This window comes from Euprymna scolopes, chromosome 37 (genome assembly GCF_053919585.1).
Source record: "Euprymna scolopes isolate OS-2025 chromosome 37, ASM5391958v1, whole genome shotgun sequence".
Lineage (NCBI taxonomy): Eukaryota > Metazoa > Mollusca > Cephalopoda > Sepiida > Sepiolidae > Euprymna > Euprymna scolopes.
This window is the reverse complement of record NC_136518.1, coordinates 53,866,811-53,890,309: the sequence shown is the minus strand read 5'-3', so window position 1 is coordinate 53,890,309 and position 23,499 is coordinate 53,866,811. Positions and strand designations below refer to the sequence as shown.

At 35.4% G+C, this 23,499-nt stretch overlaps 1 protein-coding gene across 1 annotated transcript in view; it reads left to right on the top strand.

Moving 5' to 3' along the window:
- LOC145261199 (neprilysin-1-like) overlaps positions 1-23,499 on the top strand; it is a 1,350,287-nt gene that overhangs the window by 1,165,731 nt on the left and 161,057 nt on the right. The window contains exons 8-9 of the mRNA XM_080119525.1: positions 3,537-3,623; positions 14,312-14,445. Coding sequence (XP_079975651.1) covers positions 3,537-3,623; positions 14,312-14,445 — 221 coding nt within the window. The remainder of the gene's footprint in view (positions 1-3,536; positions 3,624-14,311; positions 14,446-23,499) is intronic.

Below are 23,499 nucleotides of genomic sequence, written 5' to 3'. Positions count from 1 at the left end.
TTTTTTTTTTTTTTTTCATAGGTATCAACACATTATCAAGGCCAAGAGGCCACTAAAGGATAAGGGTTAAAGAGTGTACAGTAGAAATTGGACAATATAATAATCATTAGTAATGAAAATTTGTTAAATTTGATAACTTATATGGAATGGCTCATCAAGAACTTATTTACGTTAGACTTGAACACAACCATATTGTAGTCAGCCGGAAAGCAGGAAAACGGAAGACAATTCCACAGGCGTGCAGTTCTAATAAAAAAGCTTTGTTCATGGAATCTACGTTTAGGTTTAGGCACAGATAAAGAATGGGGGGAATTATTGATAGTGTTTACAGCTAGACGAGTGTTTCTTGTGAAAGTTTTGCGAGGGGGGACCATAGATTGAAGCTCAGTCGAACACTTTCCATGAAAATAACGATACATCAGAGACAAACTCGCAACATCTCTTCTGTGAGATAGAGGTTGCAAGGAAGAGAAAAGGACATCTCCTACGAGGCTACGAAGTCTATTTTGAACTCTATCAAGGCAGGACAAGTCCTTTCTAGCAGCTCCTGCCCAGATGTGGCAACAGTATTCCATCCTTGGACGTACCTGGCTCTTATATAGATAGAGAATTGCATCAGCAGTGAGATATCTACTGGATCGATAGAAAGATCCCACCATTTTTCTAGCGGCCTTGGCAACAGATTTGATGTACGTGTTCCATTTAAGATCAGGAGTAATGGTCAAGCCCAGAAGCTTGTCAAAACTTGAGGCCTCCTGAAGACGAGAGCCATTCATTTCAATTGATGCCAGATGGGGATCAGAATGTTGATGATGTAAAGAGAGAAGCTTGGTTTTAGATGCATTAAAAGTAACCAGCCACTCCTTCCCCCATTGTACTACATGCTCAAGATCAGAGGAGAGAGAATTGGAGAGAACTTGGTCGCTTACTGTCTTAGATGTGCTACCATAAATGGTAGTGTCGTCAGCATAAATGTCTACAAATGATGTAAGGATGTGATTTGGAAGATCATTAATGTAGATCAGGAAAAGAGTTGGGCCCAGGATGGACCCCTGAGGGACACCGGCATTAATACTGTGGGCTTCTGATTTTTGTCCCTCAACTACTACTCTTATGAACCTATCAGAAAGAAATATGTGAAAGTGTGAAATATGAGTTAATCACCATTCAATCCCGAGCAACGTCGGGGTTTTCCTGCTAGTACGGAATAAAAATTGGCTAGAAGCAAAGTCTGATTCAACTTTAATTGTTAATTGTTCTGACTTTGAAATCTGGTAAAACAAGTTTATGTGTTGAATGTTTACCTCATGTCGCAGAGTACTATCATAAACGCTTTGACTTGTAATGTTTTATGCTAATGGTATACCAATTACAACGCATCATAATTGTGTGATTTTTCTACCTTTGTTTTATTATGTTCTAATTTGACAGTTGCTGTTTGTTAAGCACAGGCACTCCCAAAGATCGTGCATCAGGATTATCTACTCTGCGTAAACCCCTCTTCGTTGCTTGCATTTATTCGTTAAGTACAAGATTACAAGTGGTGGTCGAATTTTACATTAATAACGTTTATAATAGAGTTAAATGAAAGCTTTAATTATGTGGACAATCCCGGCCGATAGTCGGTTGCCTTTCTGACTTGATTTATCATCGACATGGTCGATGATGCAACCAAACCGAGGAAAGGTAGCTTCAGTTGGCGGATTTGGGATTGATAATAATATTTAATAATAATATTGTTTTGCGAAGAAAAGAATTGTTTTAGAGAGAGTAGTATGAAAAGTGTTTTGACTAAATCAGGAACAGTATCTGACCCCAATGTATACTTCCAAGGAAGCTCGGCCTGGGAACAAATTTGATGGAAATTTACTTCGATACGTGAGTATGCACAAAGCCAATCAGAAGAGAAGGGAATGTGACGTGGCAACACATGCTACTGCTGCTATGCTAGAATCCATTAGTTTGTTTTGTTTTTTTACACATTGATATGTGGGAATATTGCGTGTTATGGTATTATTTTTTCGCTTCTGTTTTATTATGTTCTGGTTAGATTGTGATACTATGGATGCCAAGACTCTCGATGATGGAAGGAAAAGATTCATTATCAGAGCATAAGTATAAAGATGAAATGAGTAAAAACTAAAAAAACGATAGAGGTGCCGAGACAGGAAGACGCTTCACGGTTGGTGGTCAGCTTTCGAATAGTCAACTGGGCGTATCTGATAGAACAAGTGGGAAACTAGCCATTTTTTAATCACGTGTGGCGGTGGCTAAAACAAAATACCGGACATATGATCTCCGATTAAATTTTTGCCAACTATTTTTCCATTTCGACAGTTAACGACAGTTTGCAATTCGGAACTTTAGAAGACCCGAGATGCGCTGACTTTAATTGAACCATATTGATGTCCTCAACAGTCAGATTATCTCAATTTGGGTCTTAACTTATACATTGAGAATAAACTCAGACGTGGAGGTAATTGGTTCTCTCCCCCTGCAAGAACTGTGACACCAGGGTCGGAAAATAGAAATTGAGAAGTTAGCGTACCTCCCCCACCTCCGAGGACTGACGCTGACCTACAAAAGGTGCCTGGACAGACCCGTCGTCATTCCCCGGAAAGGACGCCTCGGACGATTGGCAATAAAATAACCCTTAAACTCAAAGAGAGAAGGTAAATCCTAGGAGAATGTACCTCCTAGAACTGCACAGGAACAACATTACACCATAATCAACAGGGATCCGGTCATTAAAGGAATGGTTGATTTTGTAGGGGCCGAGGATAAAAATCCTGGGCCAAATGTGGATGCTAGCGTTTGAAGAGTTCTTTTCGGTGATGGTATCACACATACGGGTCCACACACACTCATAGTACAAATTATATCCCTAGAATTTGTCAGTGTTTGTAATTTTTCTTGTGAGTTGCGCTTTGAGTGATCGCCAAGACGACATGGCAAGAATAAGAAGAGAAGTTAATAAAAAGCACAGCGAACAGTGTTGGTGTCCGCGATTGTCATAGCTTTAAAAGATTTTCGGTGTTTGTTTGTTAAACGAGTCGATTTTCTGTATATGCCTGATGAAGTTTGTACCTCAAGAATGCCCGATCTTATAAGAGACTAAAGTTTGGAAGAGAAATTTCTAAAATATTTTGACATAGTTTTATTTTTTACATAGGAATCACCACTTGTCAAGGCCCGGAGGCCACTGAAGGATAAGGGTTTATGGGTACATATTAGTTAATGTGATTATAGCGTAGTAAACATAAGTAGTGGAAATTTTGTAAATTGGATTACTTAGGCGGTTCATCAAGAACTTGTTTACATTGGACTTTGCAATGTGCTATCACGACGTTATAACCCGGTTTGCTCGGATAACTTTGGTAATTTCATAATTAAAGAATATTTTTTAATATTTTCTTTCAATAATTATTTCATCCTTAACAATAAAATGTTGTAGGAGGAATTCTTTTAATGAAAAATTCATCTTATAAAATTAGGTTAATAATTTTGTGCTTTTTTCTCTCTTTTTTTTACCAAAGATTTCAGTTCCTCGCGAAGCAAGAAGAGATATTGAAAAAGTATACAAGAAGATGACCTTGGGTGAACTTATGAAAAAAATACCTGACGTAAGTAAAAAAAAAAAAAATCTCTTTTTTTATTTGATTTCCTTAAAATTGATCAGACCCACACCTTATCATCGCTCAGGCAACATCCACTCATCCAGACATTATCGTTGGTGCCTCTTGGAGTCTTAGTCTTCAGAAATATTTCCAGTTCACAAAGAAACTATGAAGTAGAACGATAAAATTGTCACCCTAGAAAAAACGACATGATTCCTTTTCCGGTTGATGAAAACCGGTTTTCTTTTTCCGTCGCAGACTATCTACTAGTTGGCTATTTGTGTACAAATCACAAGAGCGGTAAGAGCCTTATAGATGTCTGAAAGTGACACAATGTTCAATGAGCGAAATCGGAGATGTGCCGCTGTACATCTCATGCTCTCTATCGATCCAAGTTATGACAGCAGAACCATTGCTAACACACTCAAAATACTATTCCGGACGGTTTAACGCTTGAGGACTTGCCCAAGGTGATAAAAGCAAAGTTTCCGATCACGAAGTGAGTGCCACATTATGCCACCTCACATCTTCGAAATCGGCTTTAAAGTCAACACCAAAGTGTACCTGGATGTACTGAAGAGTGTAGGGATTCCCGGGTGCAATCAGATAGCCGTTAGCAAACCCTATGTGTGGCAGTAGGATTCAGGCCTGGCTTCAGAAGGCTTGATTTCAGAAGGAGTGCTACGACTTTGTACCCTTTCTCACTGGCACCCCGTTCTCCCCCCCCCCCACCAACCTGAATCCGCTAGATTACTTTGTTTAGTCATACGTCGAGAACATCACCAACATGACCTCTCACAACACAAAAGCCAGTCTGATTGCCGCCATCTGCCGAGTATTCACCGAACTCCAGCTGGCGCTTGTAGAAAAGGCATGCTCCCAGTTCTGGACCCGTATCGAGGTGGTGATAGAGGCTAAAGGCAGCTACATTGAATAGATGACAGTTCTACTACATAATCAAGTAACCTGAATTGATTTTTTCAATAAAAATTTTTAAATAAAACTGGACTGTTGTTTTCTTTAGAGGGACACTTTTATCGTTCCACCCTGTAAAATCTCTTTGGAAAAATGCTGACAAACACACACACACACACACACACACATATATATATATATATATATATATATATATATATATATATATATATATATATATATATATATAAAGTTTCATTATTTCCAGGTAACTTACATCTAAAATTTCAAGTGATGAGACCCAAAATTGACGGAGGAGTTAAGTAGAGTCTGCAAAGGTCAACTCTTTCAACTTTGACCTTTTGGGAGCCATATTTTGAACCAAAAACTGATTTAAGAGGTTGTTGCATGTCTTAATACCCTTTATGTAAAATTTCAAATGTTTAGACCCAAAATTGGCTGAATAGTTTGCTAGAGACCGCAAAGGTCAAAACTTTTTAACTTTTACCTCTTGGCAGCCAATTTTTCAGACAACAACTGATTAAAAAGCTTACTCTGTGCCTGAATACACTTCGAGTAAAATTTCAAATGGTAAGATCAAAAATTGGCTGAGTAATTTGGTAGAGACCACAGAGGTCAAATTTAACTTTGACTCTCATTTTGACCCCTTAACATTTAGTGTATAAGGCTCAAATCACATTAAAAATTCGATCCATGTCCAAGTAACCATACATCTAAAATTTCAAGTGTTTAGACCCAAAATTGGCGGAGGAGTTTGGTAGAGTTTTCCAAAGTCAAATCGTTGACCGTTGACCTCTTAACAGCCAAATTTCTGACCGAAAACTGATTAAAAATAGTTTCTCAACTCTCAATACCTCTTATCTCAAATTTCGAGTCTGTAGACTGAAAATTGACAGAGTAGTTTGGTAGGGAAATGTACACACACAGACACACACACAGACAATTTCATCTGATTTCACTTTGGCTGTCTTTCATGCGTGGGAACAGGAAAAATTCACATGGGGCTAGGTCAGGGCTTTAGGGTGGGTGTTGTACTACTTTCATTCCCCCGTTTTGGCCATCCAGGTGGTCACCAGCGTTGAATTGTGGCATGGGGCGTTTTCCTGGTGGAACCACCACTGGCCACGCCTCCGCTGTTGTTGCCTTTTCTTCCTTATTTTCTCCCTGAACCTTTCAGAACAGTAAGGCAATATTCCTTATTGACAGTTTGACGCTGAGAAACCCATTCAGCATGAGTGAGGCCCTGGAAGTCAAAGAAAGGAATGGCCATTGCCTTCTCTTATGATCTGCCCATCTTTGTGCTTCTTGTGCCTGGGGGAGAATGGGTGCTTCCACTGGGCACTCTAACGTTTGCTCTCAGACCCAACTCTCGTCACAAGTCACTACTTTATTCAGAGAACCTGAACCAGCCTCTATCATTCCAAGAATGTCAGTGCAACATTCCACAAGAAATTGCATCTGAGAAGGATTTTGGCAGGGGTGTATTTCTCTTTTCAGACATACAAACATACATACATACATACATTTAAACTGACGAGTGAGATTTATATTATAGATGAATCGCCATATTTTTTATGTTAATCATTTATTTATGTTAATTATTATTACCTAAATAAAAGTATACCTATTAACATGCATGTTTCTAACTTTAAGCCACCTTCAGCACAGGTTAGGATCGAACTCATGACACCAGTATCCACAGTCTGATACTGTACAAACGTGCCACGATAGATCACCACTCGAATGCACGACTTTTTTATCACTTTGAAATTTAAGATTTGTCGTTGGCGTTTGTTAGCGATATTAGCAACTTTATTTTTTCCCGCTTATCGCGGCTTTATCTATTATTTATACTTAGTGGTTCCTATATTGTATTAGATTCTACCTAGGTCTTCTTAGTAGGTGATACTAGATACACCTGAAGAAGGTCTATGGTTACATCAGCCGAAACGTTGTGAAAAATAGCACGCAAGATGAGAACAGTAGTCAGAAGAATCCAAAATACACGAATAAAGAATTTCAACATTTGAAAAACAGTTTTAATGAAAGCAAACTTGAAATAAGTTTTTCGAATTGATCGTGACCAGACATTTTCTGATAATCTTGTGCTGCATGTCGAGTAGCAGAAGAATGACAACAAAAAAAAATGTTCCAAGTTTGAAATTAGTGTCTACTCCTTTGTGTTCTTTTGGAAGGAATTTCACAAAATTGTTAATATGTCACAGTTTGACGTAACGAACTCCATTGTCTTTCGCCATTCTTAGTAGACATCATATCCGATATTATTCAACCATGCATCATCAGACAATAACAGTGTAGAGGTTTGTACTTACAAGTCAGGTTTTTAGCCTAGAAGATTCGCGTAGGTTCATTAAATTAATTTATAGTTTCTGATACCTCAGGGTTTAATTTTTTTCTGAAATTTGAACAATAGGTATTAGATATCAACGAATAGATACTCGGCAAATTTTATTTTATGCCGCTGTTGTCACAGACCCGATACTCAGACTAAGCTACACTTTCCTGGTCTTCAGGATAAAGTCAAAGTGTAGTATCTGTTCTGTCTAGGATAGTGCAATAATCTCTCAGCATCTACCGATTGCGCCTACTTGTTTAGAATAAAAATATCTCACGAAATCCTACAGGAGATTTGGAGATAGAACTCATATAACAAAATATGTTTTGTTTTTATATATATATATATATATATATATATATATATATATATATATATATATATATATATATATATGTATATATATATATGTATATATATATATATATATATATATATATATATATATATATATATATATATATATATATAGTGTAAAATTTTGTTGAAAATTCAAAGACTTGCGTTTTCTTTTTATAACCTTCGTTTATTTCCTGGATTTTTCCATTACAGCTGTTTCATTGATGAGTAGGCAATTTTACGATTTATGTTTCCATAAAAATATCCTGTCCCCATCAACTTCTTCAGATGTTTATCCATTAGATTTTTACAACAAAAGGGATATTTTTAACATGCGTAACATCGTATTTGGGTAAAAAGATTTCCAAAGCCATGTCTTCTCACTTCCTCTATCTTTTAGTGTTATGTGAAGAGTTTTTCGTTTTAACATGTAGTTTCGTTTTATTTTCTTCTCAATTATCATATAATTTTATATAATTGTATTTTTATATTTATGCGTGTTTATTTTAATGTTCTTTTTTGCTTGGTGTTTTAATTCTTATTACTATTCGATATATATATATATATATATATATATATATATATATATATATATATATATATATATATATATATATATATATATATATATTCCCATTTCAAACATATTCTAAAAGTATATATATAGAGAGAGGGGGAATATATATATATATATATTTCTACTATTATATAAAAGTCACTGTGTGTGTGCATTCTTTTCTTATAGATTTCCAACCGGCTTAGTTTATCCTTTGCAAATTTAACAAAAAACTCATTTATATGTCTGGCAGTGTTTTTAGATATGTTCTGTACAGAAATTATTCCTATAAGTATCTAAAATCGAAAAAATCCGATCCTAAAATAGTTTTTTTTCTTATAGATAAAAAAGAATTTTTACGGGGGAATTTATATATGTTGTACCGGCAAGGGAGATAATAATATTTTAGCAAATAATTTCTTCTTAAGAAAAAAGAATAACGGATATCTGGAGGTATAGCTCAGTAGTAGAGCATTCGACTACGGATCGAATGATTCCCATGTGTAAGCCCGGTGTAACTCACCATTTTATTTTATTTTTTCTTATTAATAAGTTCAATTTGCGATAAAAGAAGAGGTATCTTTTAAAATCGCCGGAAATCATTTTTTCCTTTGCATATTTTAAAACTAAACATTAATCAAAAGTGACTTTTCCATTTTTTTTTTATCTATTTATTTATTTTGCGAATTAGTCCGCCGGACAAATTATTCCTCGTAATATTTAATGTTCAATAGAGGATTGATTATTTAATAATACATACGCAATCTGGATAAATTAAAATATCATGGTTAAGCGTACTGTACGACCGGGCAACGCCGAGCGTCCTGCTAGTGTATACATATATATATATATATATATATATATATATATATATATATATATATATATATATATATATATATATATATATATAGTTCTACGTCTCGGCACGGTGCATAAAGCGCCCAGCTTTTCCAAATCGTCCCCCACCTGGTATTGGCCAGGTTCATTATTCTTTAAATTATTATTATTATTATTATATATATATATATATATATATATATATATATATATATATATATATATATAACTCCTTTAATTCGAACTTCCTCTAAAGTTGGACTTTCTCTTATTTGAACTTCCTCTCATTTGGACTTCTTCTAAACCTGGACTTTCTCTAAACTTGAACTGTCTCGTCATTGAAATTGTATTAGCATATTTGATGCGGAGTTGCAGTAAAACTGCTTACATGGTTTAGTCAGATATTGCGCAGAAATGTTAATATTGGTACTATGTAATTAATGTAGATTAGCTATTGATAATTAATTTACACTAACTGTAATTTTTTTCAGATTGCTATATTTAAAATAGTGTAAAACAACCCATCACAATGGTTTGCAACTCTAAAAGAAAACAAGTGACACTGACTTTACTCGAAAAACGTAAAATTATAGAAAAATTAGATGCTGGAGTTAAAAATAGCGTTATATCGAGAGATTATAAGATTGGAAGAAGTACACTGCTTTACATCAAAAAGAAAAAGGAAGAAATATTGAAGGCTGCTCCTTTCTCTTCAAATAAAAGACATGTCAAAAGAAGGACTCTTCGCAGAACAAAGCAAGTTGAATTCGATCGAATACTGCATGAGTAGTTTGTAGCAAAACGGAATGAAGGTGTAGCAATATCTGGGCCCATGTTAATTGCTATAGCAAAATCTCTTAAGGAAGAGTTGAATATCGCAGAAGATATGAAATTCAGTGAAGGCTTGCTTAGGAGCTTTAAGAGTAGACATTTTATAAGACAATTAACTATGTCAGGCGAACAACGGTCTGCTGATACACACGCAGCATCAAATTATTGTGACAAATTCAAGACGATAATTGCCAATTGTGGTTTAACACGAGAGGATGTTTACAACGCTGATGAAAGTGGCGTAAATTGGAAGTGCTTGCCTACAAAAAACATTAGCCGGATCCGAGGAGCAGAAAATAAAAGGATTCAAGTTAAATCAAGAAAGAATAACAGTGATGGTATGCGCTAATGCTTCTGGAACTCATAAACTTAAGCTTCTTGTCATAGGCAAATCAAAGTGTCCCCCGAACATTGAAAGGAGTTTCGCCTCTGCCAGTATCCTATTATTCTTCACGAAATGGATGGATGGATGAATGAATTGTTTTTAAAATGTTTTTTGAAAGAATTTGTGCTAGTGGTCCAGAGGCGTTTTCTTGAATTAGGTAAACCTGATTCAAAGTGCTTGCTTCTGTTGGACAATTGTAGAGCACATCCTCCTGAGTCAGAACTAGTGTCATCTTGCGGGAATATTTTTGTGTGCTGCTTACCACCTAATGTGACTTCTCTCATCGAACCTATGGATCAAGGGATTATTTGGAACTTAAAATGTTTCTACAGAAATGATTTGATGATGAATATCATAAATTGTACCGTGAGTATAAGCGATTTTCAGTGCCATTTTACTATCAAAGATGCCATATTTTCTCTCGCAAGTGCATGGAATCAAGTTCGAGCAAGCACATTAACAAAAGCATGGGGTAAATTATGCCTAGCGCCAAAGGCTTCTGAACTGAAAGAATCAGAGAATACACCTGGTCTAGAAAAAATTCTTGAAACCAAACGGTTACCGACCAACCACGCTGTTCTTAAGTCACTTAATGCAAATGTTGAAATGTGGGTGAAACAAGATGAGGAAACTACTGATCAATATCCTGAAGGCAGTAATGGTGATGAAAATAGCGACAGCTCCCATTCTCTTGACCCTAAGGTAAATAACCAAGAACACTCTGATGAAGCAATATCATTGGATGATACAGAAAAGTCTATGGAGACGGTTATAAAATTTCTAGAAAAAAATCCTTACTTTAGTGACAACTATGTTTTGCAAACAATGTCACTCCAAAGAGATATAATCATAAAGAAGCCCCAGAACCAAGAAATTGTAGATTTTCGTGATCGCTTACGGAATACAATGGCAGCGCCCCGGAGCTCAATCAATGAAAATAGAAATTGCAATATGACTCATTCATTGGATAAATAAAAAAAACTGTATTTTACATAAATGTATGATTTCTGTAGATGATAACTTAGGTAATAAATACCTAACAAGTAAGAGTAGATTTAATTTATTTTCAATGTTTTTGTTCCTGGTAATAATATTTAACAATTATTACTTGCAATATATCGTAAACTCAACTTAATATATACTTGAAGTATCATATAGCAATGAATTTCATTTACTATTTCTTAATTCTTAGAAAATTAAAGTTAACTACATCCTCTAATTTGAACGAAGCGGACGTTTAAACTATAGGAGTTATATAATCTATACTCTATATATAATATAATATAATATAATCTATATATTATTATATATTATTAATATAATATAAACTATATATTATTATATATTGTTATATATAATCTATACATATATATATATTATATATATAATCTATACATACATACATACATATATATATATATATATATATATATATATATATATATATATATCCAGGCTTGAGATATTCAAAATTAGGATCTAATGAACTCAACAAGTTTGTTAGATAGGGCTCGATAACAAGAGCAAAATATATTTTTATTTATGAAAAGGTAAACAGTTACATGTGGTCGCTACAAACAGCCATCTGTTTCAGTCAATAAGACTTCATCAGGCGACTCTGAACCATCTGACGCTGAAATAGATGAGTAGCTACTAAATGCAACTGTTTACCTTCTCATATATATATATATATATATATATATATATATATATATATATATATATATATATATATATATATATATATTGACACACCGGTTCTTGCCAGATTATAGAAGTTAAGCAACAATGGGCTTGGCTCGGCAAGATGGGTATGGGTGATCATTTGGACGGGTATATGCGCTGTATGTACCGCGCCGAAACGTAAAAGTTTCCAGGTTAGTATCTGGGGGCGCGTTTAATTTTCTACATAGGATGCACTCCCAATCTTCATTAAGATATGCATCTAAAAGAATGAAAGGCTTGGATGTAAAGCCTGAGGTCTACTGTGCGTTCAGTAATGGTTCCTGGGTAAAAAGTTGCGTTGCTATTACGAGCTTTTTCAACAGCTTGAATTGAAATAAGAAAACTGTGTGAATTTGCTTTGTTTTCATCTTATATCCAACGTCCTGAAAAGGAGATATAATTGTTTTAAAACGATTGTAATTTAAACGATTAGATAAAGCAAAAAACGCTATTTAAAATGATATATAAAGTAAAGTTATTATAACGAAAACTTATTTAGAAATACATTATTTGAAATCAAAATTAAAAATTCTGAAAGAACTTTATCCTCAACCTAACAAGAGCATCACAGTAAGGGGAGACTTGATTCCAAATATATAAAAAAAAAATTTACATTACAAACCAGATACATTGGGACAAGATTAAGCCATTGGTTGATGTTGCATTTGAACTTCTGCATGTCAGTACAGTAAGGGAAGCAGGTAGGAAATTCCAAAGTCTAGCTGGTCCAGGGAAAAAGCTATTAAATTAGAAAACTTTTTGGCATTTAGGGACCTCGACAGTCAAGGGGTGTGATTTTGTTGCTAAGCGGGTTTGTTGGGATATGTATGTCGAGGGGGCACAAGTGCAACGAGTTCATCAGAGCACATTCCATTAAAATATTTGTAAAACAGGCACAGGGATGCAAGATTTCGGTGATGGGACAGGGGTTGGAGCTTAGTTGACAAAGTGGGATATATTAGATTGGAGACTCTTTTCTGAACCATATTAAAGAGGGTGGGGCTAGTGGTAGATGCACCAGCCCAGATGTGGCAACGATACTCCATACATGGGCGAATGATGGCTTTGTAGAGTTACAGCATACTCTCAGGTGTGAGCAGTTTTCTAGCATGATAGAGGGAGCCAGAGGTTTTCGGGAAATATATGATGATATGCCTCATATGATGTTCTGACACCTCGCGCTTGAAGAAATGTGGGAAAAACTGACTTGAATAATATCGTAGAGTCTGCGTTCTCCCCAGACATCCAGAAAACAAAAATATTTAAGCTCAGCATTATCAGAGTCAACTGAAATTTTCACGATTGATACAAGTCTATATAATAATACACAAATATTCATGTTCATCTTTTGTTATTGATGCGTGATTGTAGGCCTTTACACTGTTTAAACAACGGTGGTACAATACTATTGTGGGATCTGCGTTCGCGCCGAAGGTCCATAGAATGGAAACATTTTAAAGCACGACGGCAACATACAACAGATTACGAATACAACAGCGGAATTTCCGCGGATCCAGCTAGTTATATAATAGTTAGTTAACACTGCTATTCTAACGTGACTAATAGAAGGGAAACACCGATGCATTAAATAAAGTATTTAGTTCGAAATTCCGTATAGATTATCACATTGCAGACCTCATTGAATGGGAATAGTGTTCCATCGGACACAAACTTCAACAGAAACTATTCTGCTTAGGAATCTTAAACAAAAAAAAAACATCGTTAATTCCATCCAATGCTTCCGTTCAGTCTTGAAAGACAAAGGATACCCTTGGGGGGGTAGTAGCGCGTGTAATTATGAGGCAAGGGTTGGGCAATCTCCAACCCCACCTCTCCTGAATCAGCACTGTTTGAGTCCAGTGGCAAGGAGAAGACCCGGACGACTGGAAACAATGCCGAGATAAGCGGAGAGCACATACAGGACCTGAAAGTCCCAAATGGTCACCCATTTAGTATTGATCAGGTTCAACGTTGCTTAACTTCGGTGATCCAGCGGGAATCGGTGTGTCAACGTGATTATGCCATTAATTACTAGGGCTAGGACGACAGCATATTCTTTTCATTGTTTTGACTCTTGAGTGTGTATCCGTTTATATCTTATATACTTTTATATAGAGTGATGTGGTTCTCGGTTGAATAACTGTGTCGATATATACCCGAGAGTCCTAACTATAAAAAGAATATGATGCTGTCAAAGCCCTATTAATCACATTCTAGTTTAACTAGTGAAAAGGCATTACAGTAAAGGATTTAGCTTTGGGAGTAAATTTTGATAGATACAGACTGAGCAAATCGGATTGACTATTTTTAAATAAAATTGTTCATCGAGCGAAAGAAGAGGAGGAGAAGTAGGAGGAGGGGGAGGGATGAAGAAAAGGTGTAAACAGCATCCATTTACTTTAAAGTAAAAAAAAAAACGATCCATTTGAGCAATTCTACAAGAATTACATTAATCACTTGCGGCGGTACCTTTGGGATATCATTCTAACTTGTCAGACTGCTCATCGTTCCAGGGACTTCTGGGTGAGTAATCAACCCGCGAACAACCGAGTTTCAATAAGGATTTTTATAAGGATTTCAATAAGGATTTCAATAAGGATTTCAATAAGGGTTTCAATTAGGGTATTTTTCTGCTTCCTGAGTTTGTCATAAAGATTTTTGGGTTCAAAAAGATGGACCTGAAGAAGAGTCGGAGGTTTCATTTGGAATATTGTCTTTTATTTCAGTTTGACTGGTATGAATATTTTTCGAAAACATTTTCGTCCGTCAACATCACACTGACGATGGACGAACCAATAGGAATCCATGCGCTGGATTACATGGTCAATCTGGTGAATATCCTCAGCAATGCCCCAGAAAGGTAAAACTTCTTTTCATTTTTTTTTTAATTTTTTGTTGTTGTTTTATCGTATCTTTTTTTTTCTGTTTATTTTTACTGATTTTTTTTTGTTGTAATAATTCACAATATTCACCTCCTCTCTTTATTTACCTTTACCCATTCCCCTCCTCACATATATATATATATATATATATATATATATATATATATATATATATATATATATATATATATATATATATATATCTTTTACTTCCAGAAGTAGAGAGTATATCGCTCGTTGGCTATTATACTTAATGAGAAATAATTTGAATATGATTCAAGGGAAATAATACCTGAATAAAAGTAAGAGTCAAGCGATTCAATGTGTTGGATATGGAGACGTGGCGAAGCCAATAAAAGCAGAGGTATGCTCACACGCACATTCCAGATGGATTTTGATCTACATTGTTGTGTCCCATAAAAATGGCCGGAATTGCAATTATCACGAAAACAAGGAAATGTTTACATTTTATGTCTGGAGGTTATGAATTGCGCAATGCAACATAGAAAAGAGGCCTGTAATATATTTATATTTACATTTCCTGGAATGTCGATAACATTTAAAAAAAAACAGGAAACAGAGAAGAGAGCAGACTGAGAGCAGTCGAGCGTGGTTGAAATCTCTCCATCGTCGTACAACACACCAACCAACACCTACAACTAACGTCTCTCTCTCTCTCTCTCTCTCTATATATATATATATATATATATATCTTTGTCGATGGACAGAAAGCTTAATTATAAATAAAACTTATATGTTGATAAATTCGTATTTGTGTTGATTTTGAGAAGAACGACAAAAGAATTGTTAGGTGCATATATGATTTTAGCAAGCATTTGAAAAATGCAAGCCAGAAAATTACATATACATTCAATAACACAATAAAAGAAGGGATGAACAGAAAGGCCAAAAGTGACTCCGAAATCGTGTAAATTGCTTTTTGTTTGTAGCCGGTTTTATCTGATTGGGTAGGAGGATAAATTCGAATGTAATCATTTTAAAGTATAAATGTGACCCTTTTCACCACTCATCTATGTTCTATTCACTTGCATTGCCTTCTTAAATTTGCCACAATGCTACACAGACAATGACAATAAACTAGAACAAAGTTAGGCAAAAAGAAGGCTAGAAATATATTTATTATTCAGAGAGATTTGGTATTTTTGTGTCTGCATCTGAAACTATACTTTTACTTCTATTAATTGTTCCTTGAGTTTTAGTAGGTGAATTAAGGTTGGTTGGTTGGTTGGTTGGTTGTTTTTTTTTTTTACGGCATATCAACCCTTTTCAGGTTATTTAATGCCGAATCCAAAGATTTGGAAGAAAATTTTTTTAATAGAATATATTCGTTGTTTTCAAGTCGGATTCTATTTAACCCATAGTTGGGACTCTAACAGATACTACCACTCCGAGTCAAAGTGGACCTGGGAGCAATGGCAATTAAAGGGTGGCCCCACACTCCCCCAAAGCCCGCAAGCTGTGGCCTCACCACTGGATATAGTTTAAGGTCATATCCAGGACCGGTGAATTAAGGAGCTGTGGTAACGATGTGGAGATGCATAGTTATAAATGCCCATGGTTAGCGTTTGCTGGCTATAGAGAAACACTGGCACTCGAACCTGCACTTCTTCCAATGCGATAATAATGCGAGTATCGAAATTTAGGCGCTGCTGGGAGTCTGATACGGCAGAATGAAAAGACTGATTTTTTGTTCGACATGTGTCTTGTTTTTGAGCGATGCTTCGTTCACATGTGAGTTTATTGTCAGTTGGGAGAGAAAAAAGAATAAAAGAAAATATGTTGCTGCTTTTTACAAGGGGGTAACCATTTATCAAGACACAAAGTCAACTCGAGGATAAAGATTAATGAATGTAAGGTGGTAGTGTACGAGTCGTTAAAAAAAGTAGATTAGAAAGAATTTGGATTATTTAAGAGGACGACTGAACGAGAACTTGCTTACATTGGACTTGAAGGTTATAATATTGTAATCGGCAAGGAAGCATGCCAGCGGAACAGTGTTCCACAGGTGTGCAGTTCTAGTAAAGCTGCTTTGTTTATGGAATCTGCGTTTAGATTTAGGCATAGATAGAAAATGAGGGAAATTGTTGACAGTGGTTGTAGCTAGTCGACTGCTTTCTATGAAAGTTTGGCAAGGAGAAACCATAGCTTAGAGGTCAGGCGCGCACTTGCCATGAAAATAACGATAGAATAGAGATAGGCTGGCAACATCTCTTCTGTGGGAAAGATGTTGCAAGGACGAAAAGAAGGAATCGTCTACTAAGTTTCGAAGCTGATTTTTAAATCCTGCCCAGATGTGTCAACAGTACTCCATTTTAGGACGTACTTGGCTCTTATACAGGTAGAGGAATGCATCGGCAGTGAGATATTTACTGGAGCAGTAGAATGATCCAACCATGTTTCCAGCGATCCTGGCAACATTTGGTGTATGTGCTCCATTTCAGATCAGGATCCAACGTTTCGTCGTCGGAGAAAAAAAGACAATATAATCCGACGGCTATGTGTTTTGTTCTCAACTCGAAAGTATTTGCGTAACTAAAATAGGAATTCATTCCTTACAAATATCGTTTGATCACAAAAAAATCTATGGAGGAGGAGCAGTGATTATAAACGTCTCTGGCGGATGGCATCTTGAATGGGTACAACAGTTCTGAACAAATAAAAACACTGGGAATCATAACTACTAAATCCATCCTTACTTAATTTCTGGGTTGTTTGACCTTTCATAAAATTCAGATTACCCCCTTGCCCGAAAAGATAATTGCGTATTTTAGTATGTTTTTGAGAGCTCGAAAACACCTTTTTCATGTTTATTATTTTTAACGGATATTCTATGTCGATCCATATGTGCAAAAAGTTTTTTAATACATTTATATATATATATATATATATAAATAAAATGAAAAAAAAATTGAAATAATGGCTTTAAAATAATTTCTTCTTCTTTTTTTTTTTACTTTTTATATTTATTATGTTTATCAGGTGTTATAGGCAGGGTTTCCCAAATAACGTAACGTTGTTTTTTTTTTGTTGTTGTTTTTTTTTTTTTTTTTTTTTTTTTTTTTGTTCCTGCACATGTGAAGCTGGGGGCCTCCGGAAGCTCTTTCTTAAAGAGGACCAAATGCTTAATGTGGAAAAAATAAATGACATTTAATTATTGATTTTTTTTCCTACTGGAAAGAGATATGATACATAACTACAGGTGTAAAGGTTTTCAGGATGGTTCATGAAAAATAAATAAATGATAAATTAACAAAAACTGCAACAATTTTTTATTAATCAAAAACAAAAAAAAAATGGTTGTAAACACGAAACTATATTAACATCACGAACATGAACAACTAATGAACACGTATACATTAAAATTTAAAATTAATATGTTTCATATTTATTTTAGAAATCATCTATTTAGTGCTCGGTGAAAAAGCTTTATCCTGCTCAGGAACTCCATGGTGTCCTGAAGTTTGTGAAACTCTGGTTACGGGAGTACAGCTAAGTGTTTTGGACATCAGGTCATAGCTGTGAAATTCCACTGATTTTATTTCTGAATTTCTTAACTGTTGTGTGAATTTACCCATGCACAAGATATGAACTATTCCTAACTCTATTGGGAGTATGTGTTTGTGTATTCGATGTATGCCGTCTGGGCGTTAAGTACTACGACTGTTGTTTTCTGCATGTTCTGTTTTGTTCTCAGTGCAAACACTTTGTTTTAACCCATATTCGTGTCCGTGTCTGCCTTAGTGACACTTCCGGGCCATAACATTAACCTTTTATAACATTGAATAAATTCATATCGGCTCCCGAAAAGATAATTCCTTATTTTACTGGTGACGCTTTCAAATAGTTAAGAATAAATCAGCATAAATTGAAATATCATATTTAAGCGTATTTTACGATTGGGCGTCTCTTTAAACCCCTGACAACTATTTTGACCGGGTAAAGACCTATAAAATACGATCCAAAAACAAATGTAATCATTTGAGCCGCCTTGTGCTGCTCTGCAACATTCCATCTAGAAGGAGATACAGTTTGAAAAAATGGAGACGGACAGATGAACAGACATAGTGGTTTTATGAAAGAGATTTTTACCAAATGTTCTGCTTCTATCCATATGCATAAACAATTTTATAGTTTTTTTTATTATAATAGCTGGAACATATTTACGTGAATTAAAGATATTTTCGTTTTTAATTTTTACATTAAAGTCATAAATAGGGCTGGGACAACAGCATCTTCTTTTCATTGTTTTGACTCTTGAGTATATATCCGTTAATATCTTATATGTTTTTTATATAGACTGATGTGGTTCTCGGTTGATTGGCTGTGTCTTCCTGTGTCAGATATATACTTGAGAGTCGAAAGAATGAAAAGAATATTCTGTTGTCACATAATAGTCATAAATGCTGCGTAGGCGAATAAAATAAAACGAACGGGTGCCTTTAAAAAAGTGGAGAAACAAAAATTTATACTTAATGATCCTTCAGATACAGGTGGTGAGTTAAAGGGCGGTTGTATCACTATCGCTTGCAGGGGAGAGTGACTTAATTTTTACGTGTAGTGGAAACGTCTCTGGAAGGGTCCTTACATCTTTGCACGATTATCAGCTCCTCGGGTGTTAAACATGATACATCCTCTTTAAATAAATACATTGATATGATGTCTGTTATGTTTGCTTGATGGATCTTCTCTTCAAATTCCCGGTATCATTACTGGCAGAGTTTCCATCGTCATTAATTCTCTCCGGAGAATTAATTATCTTGTCTGAGACCTTCAGCTGAAAATGTGCGCTGTATAAAATATGCGAACAATGCATTCTTTTATAAAGATATATTTTCACATTTGAAATAACATTTTAAAAACTCAAGACACTGAGCTAGCACGACCTGTCCGTCACTGATAAAAATCGGAACTCAACTTTTTACGACCGCCGCTAAGGGCGTCCAAATTCCAAATGTCCTCTCTCTCTCTCTCTCTCTCTCTCTCTCTCTCTCTCTCTCTCTCGACGAAAATCAAACAGAAGGAGAAGAGAGAGAGACAAGAACATATATTGTAATTAAATTTCGATAGATTGTTCTGAATTTTAACCTTTATGAGGCCAATGTCAGGCAACATTCATCTAACATTTTTTAACCTTGTTTCCTTCACTTTTTTTTCAACAACTGTCAGCCTGAGTCAAGCGAAGGGTTCCTATATTCTTCCTATTTTTCTTAACATCCTTTTCAACTATACTTGTCTACCTCGGATAGCAAGGAACGTCAGCTAGAAAGCTTTTAAGTGTATGGAGCTGCAGATCCCCGAAGAGGGCTCGTTATCAATGTGTCACATAGTGATGATGAGGGTTCTCTGAAAAGCCATGTCTGAATTGCAGACAGAGTGGGTATAGCTGGGAGTTCTGGACACAGAAAGGCGCCGGGGGTCATCTATAATATAAATCTCACCTGTTTGTTTAAATGTATGTATGAATGTATGTATGTCTACAACTTTCGACAGATGCGATGGATTTTCACGAGATTGGTATCGTTTTGAAGGCCGACCCTTCGGACGACAAATAGCGAAAAATTGACTAAAACATTAATTCCTTCACCATCAACTGGGCACTTTTCTACAAGGGGGGTCGCTTTTTTCACCGATATTTTCGAAATTCAGTTTCTCTTTTCGATCGACTAGCCTTAATTTAAATCTTCGCCACTTCCGGTTTGACGATAGACGCAACAGAAAAGACGTTACGTTTTTTTTCACGTTTTTTTCCTCCTTCGCGGTAAGGGTTCGATCCTGCCTTCCTACTACCACGTTTTCATTTTCTCAACACACACATGAAAGCACCCCGGCAACGCTGGGCACACAGTCTAGTAGCTATTAAATCCCTATTAACTCATTTCATGAACAAATCCAATGTGGCTCATGGAAAGATAATTCCGTTTTTTAGTAGATATGCTTTTGAGTTGTCAGAAATACACACTTTTTATCTTTATTATTTTTACCGGATGTTCTGCGTCAATCCATATGCTCAAATAGTATTTTACACACTTTTTTTTAACGTCGAGAGGTTAATATCCGGCCTTCTGTACATGATCACAGCTTTATTTCATTGGCTGCCCATCTGTCAATGTCTTTTTGAAACAAGACTGAAATTTTCATCTTTTGTACTTCAAATAGTTCTAATCGTTGATGCTGTAAAAAAAAAAGTAGAATGCGTAATAAAGTCAATCTATCAAAACTGTTTAATATTTTATGAGCTTATGACTGTTTTGATTGATTTGTTCTTAGTTGAGCCAAATAAAATAAGTCTTGAGATTTTAATTTTTCATTCTATATTCATGAAGATAAAATCATTAGAACTTTCAAATAATAGTTTGGAAATATTTACGTGAATTAAAAATAAATATTTTATTCCATAATTTTCTACATTGAAGTCATAAATCTCTTCAGTTTGTGAGACAGCTTCTTTGCATGTAAGCATCTTATTGGCAAGAATTCTTTCTTGTGTGTCCTCATACGAATTTTCCTAATGAACCGCCCCCTTAAGTAAACACTTCATCAAATCTCCACACTAACGTACTGTACTTGCAATAACCCTTATCTCTGAGTGGCTTCCGGGCCTTGATAAGTGGTGACCACCGTGTAAAAAAATAAATAAATAAAGAAGACAAATACATATGTTGATTAGAACCATAATGGTATTATCACCGTAATACAACGTCGCTCATGTAATTTCTGCTAGTCGACAATAAATGTTAAGGGGTCATAATAGGGGTCAAAGTTTTAAAAATTGACCGCTTTTTAAAAATTTTTTTTTTTTTTTTTTTGCTCAACATACACCTCCAAAACCGCGGGCAACGCCGGGCTTAAATGCTAGTAAATAAAAAAAATATTGAATTATTTATTATTTATTTATCTACTCACAATGACTGTATATTCCCGCATTGTAAGCCTTCAGTTTGTACATGCAATAACCCTTATCCCTGAGTGGCTTCCGGGCCTTGATAAGTGGTGATCACCTTGTAAAAAAAAAAACACGTTTCGTCCGTTAAACAATGCTTCAAGCAAACCACGCCATACTTCTTATATTATTAAGTAATTCTTTAAAAACTGGCATTGGGTGTTCGTAAGAATAAGAATGTTTTTAATAGAAATCGACCCAGACAAGGCATGATACCACAGCAGTAATTAATTACTTACAAAATTGGTGCTAATGAGAATGACGGTTGTTAAGCAGTTGTTTCTTCTTCTAGATAAAAATCATGTATAAATCATTATACACACCTGTTTATAATCCAAGCAACAGCATATTTGAAAGGCTAAGATCGAAGCATAGTATTTGTTCTGTCCAAAGATGGTATGATTATATCGTGTGGTCTGCATCTGCACCAGACGTCTACAGAATGGTAATATGCCAAGAATTTTGAAAACACATACATTAAATCTATTGTTAAGGTTGATGAAAAAAAAACGGATGGATTATTCTACTTCTTCAGAAGGTATCCCACTCCCGATGCAGTTCTCTACCTGTATGAGTCAAATGTGTCATAAAAATAGAGTACCATTGCCACATCTGGAGAAGATCTGCCTCGACAGAGTACAAAACCGTATTTGAAATCTGGTGGGCGATGGTTTTTCTCTTCCCTGCTACGTCTTTTTCATAGAAGAGACGTTGCAAACCTGTGATCTACGGTTATTTTCATGGTAGGTGCTCGACTAAGCATTACTCTATGATGCCCCCCCCCCGCTTTAAAGTATTCACGGAAACACCTGCCTAGTTACAATCACTATCAAGAATTTTCCTTATCCTCTATCTGTGTATAAAAATAAGCGAAAGTTCCATCAACAGAACTGCTCGTCTATGGAATACAATACCACGGAGCTTCTTCCCAGCTAACTATAACATGGTCATTTTCAAGTCCAACATAAGCAAGTTCTTCTTGAACCGTCCTCTTAAATGATTAATTTCTACCTAATTTCCACCATCATTGATCATCACAGTGTTGCCTCGCTTGACACTCGTTAACACTTATCCTTAAGTGGCCTCCAGGCCTTGATACGCGGTTACTCTATAGTATAAAAATGATAGATCCCCATAACCTGAAGTATTTTGAAACTACATTAACCATAGCTTTTAGAGAAGTATAATCTGTTTTTTTGTTGTTGTTGTTGTTGTTGTTGTTGTTAGTTCCCACAAGACACAAAAAGAAAATATGTGCAATTGTGATTTTGTTTGTTTGTTTGTTTTAAAGTCTTTGTTTGTTTATTAATTGTGAATATCCAAAGATGGTACGATCATGTTGTAGGGTCTGGATCGGCGTCGGATATTCATAGAATCGGAATATGTCACAAACTCCTCGAAGGGTTTTGGAGAGGGACTCCCATAACTAAATATATTCTGAAACTACATTAACCAGAGTACACAACATAAAAAGTTCTTTCAGTTTGAACAAAGGTGTTACAATAATATCGTGGAGTCTGAGATTGTGCTGAACGTGCACGGCAGCAATATACAACAGGTAAGGATACAACTGTGGAATTCCATGGGTCTCACTAAGAACGTTATATTATAGTAATATAACGTCGCCAATATAGTTTGTACTACTAGAATTCCTTAATGGATTACAGTCTAAATTTTATATACTAGTTGGAAGAGTCCATTGTACGCCTAAATAGGTATGATACACCAATTTAAACAATGGTAGATGAACGAATAAAATAAAAGAGGCCCCCAGAGTGCTACTGAAATGTCCCTTTCCATTCTCCAATTATTCTTACCGTAAACGTTCTATGTAAAAGAAAATAATACTACATTTGGGAAATATTAAAGTTTCTATTAGGAACAGGTATGCATTCATTTTTTGTGTTTACTTTTTTGGGGGGTGGGGTTCGGGGATGGATACACAATTCAATAAACTTTAAAATCAATTATGTTTTGTTTTTTTATAATCCGCATATTTATCTTTAGATTTCTAATTAAAAAAAATGCGAAACTAATTAAAAAAAATGCGAAACTAATTTAAAAAATGCGA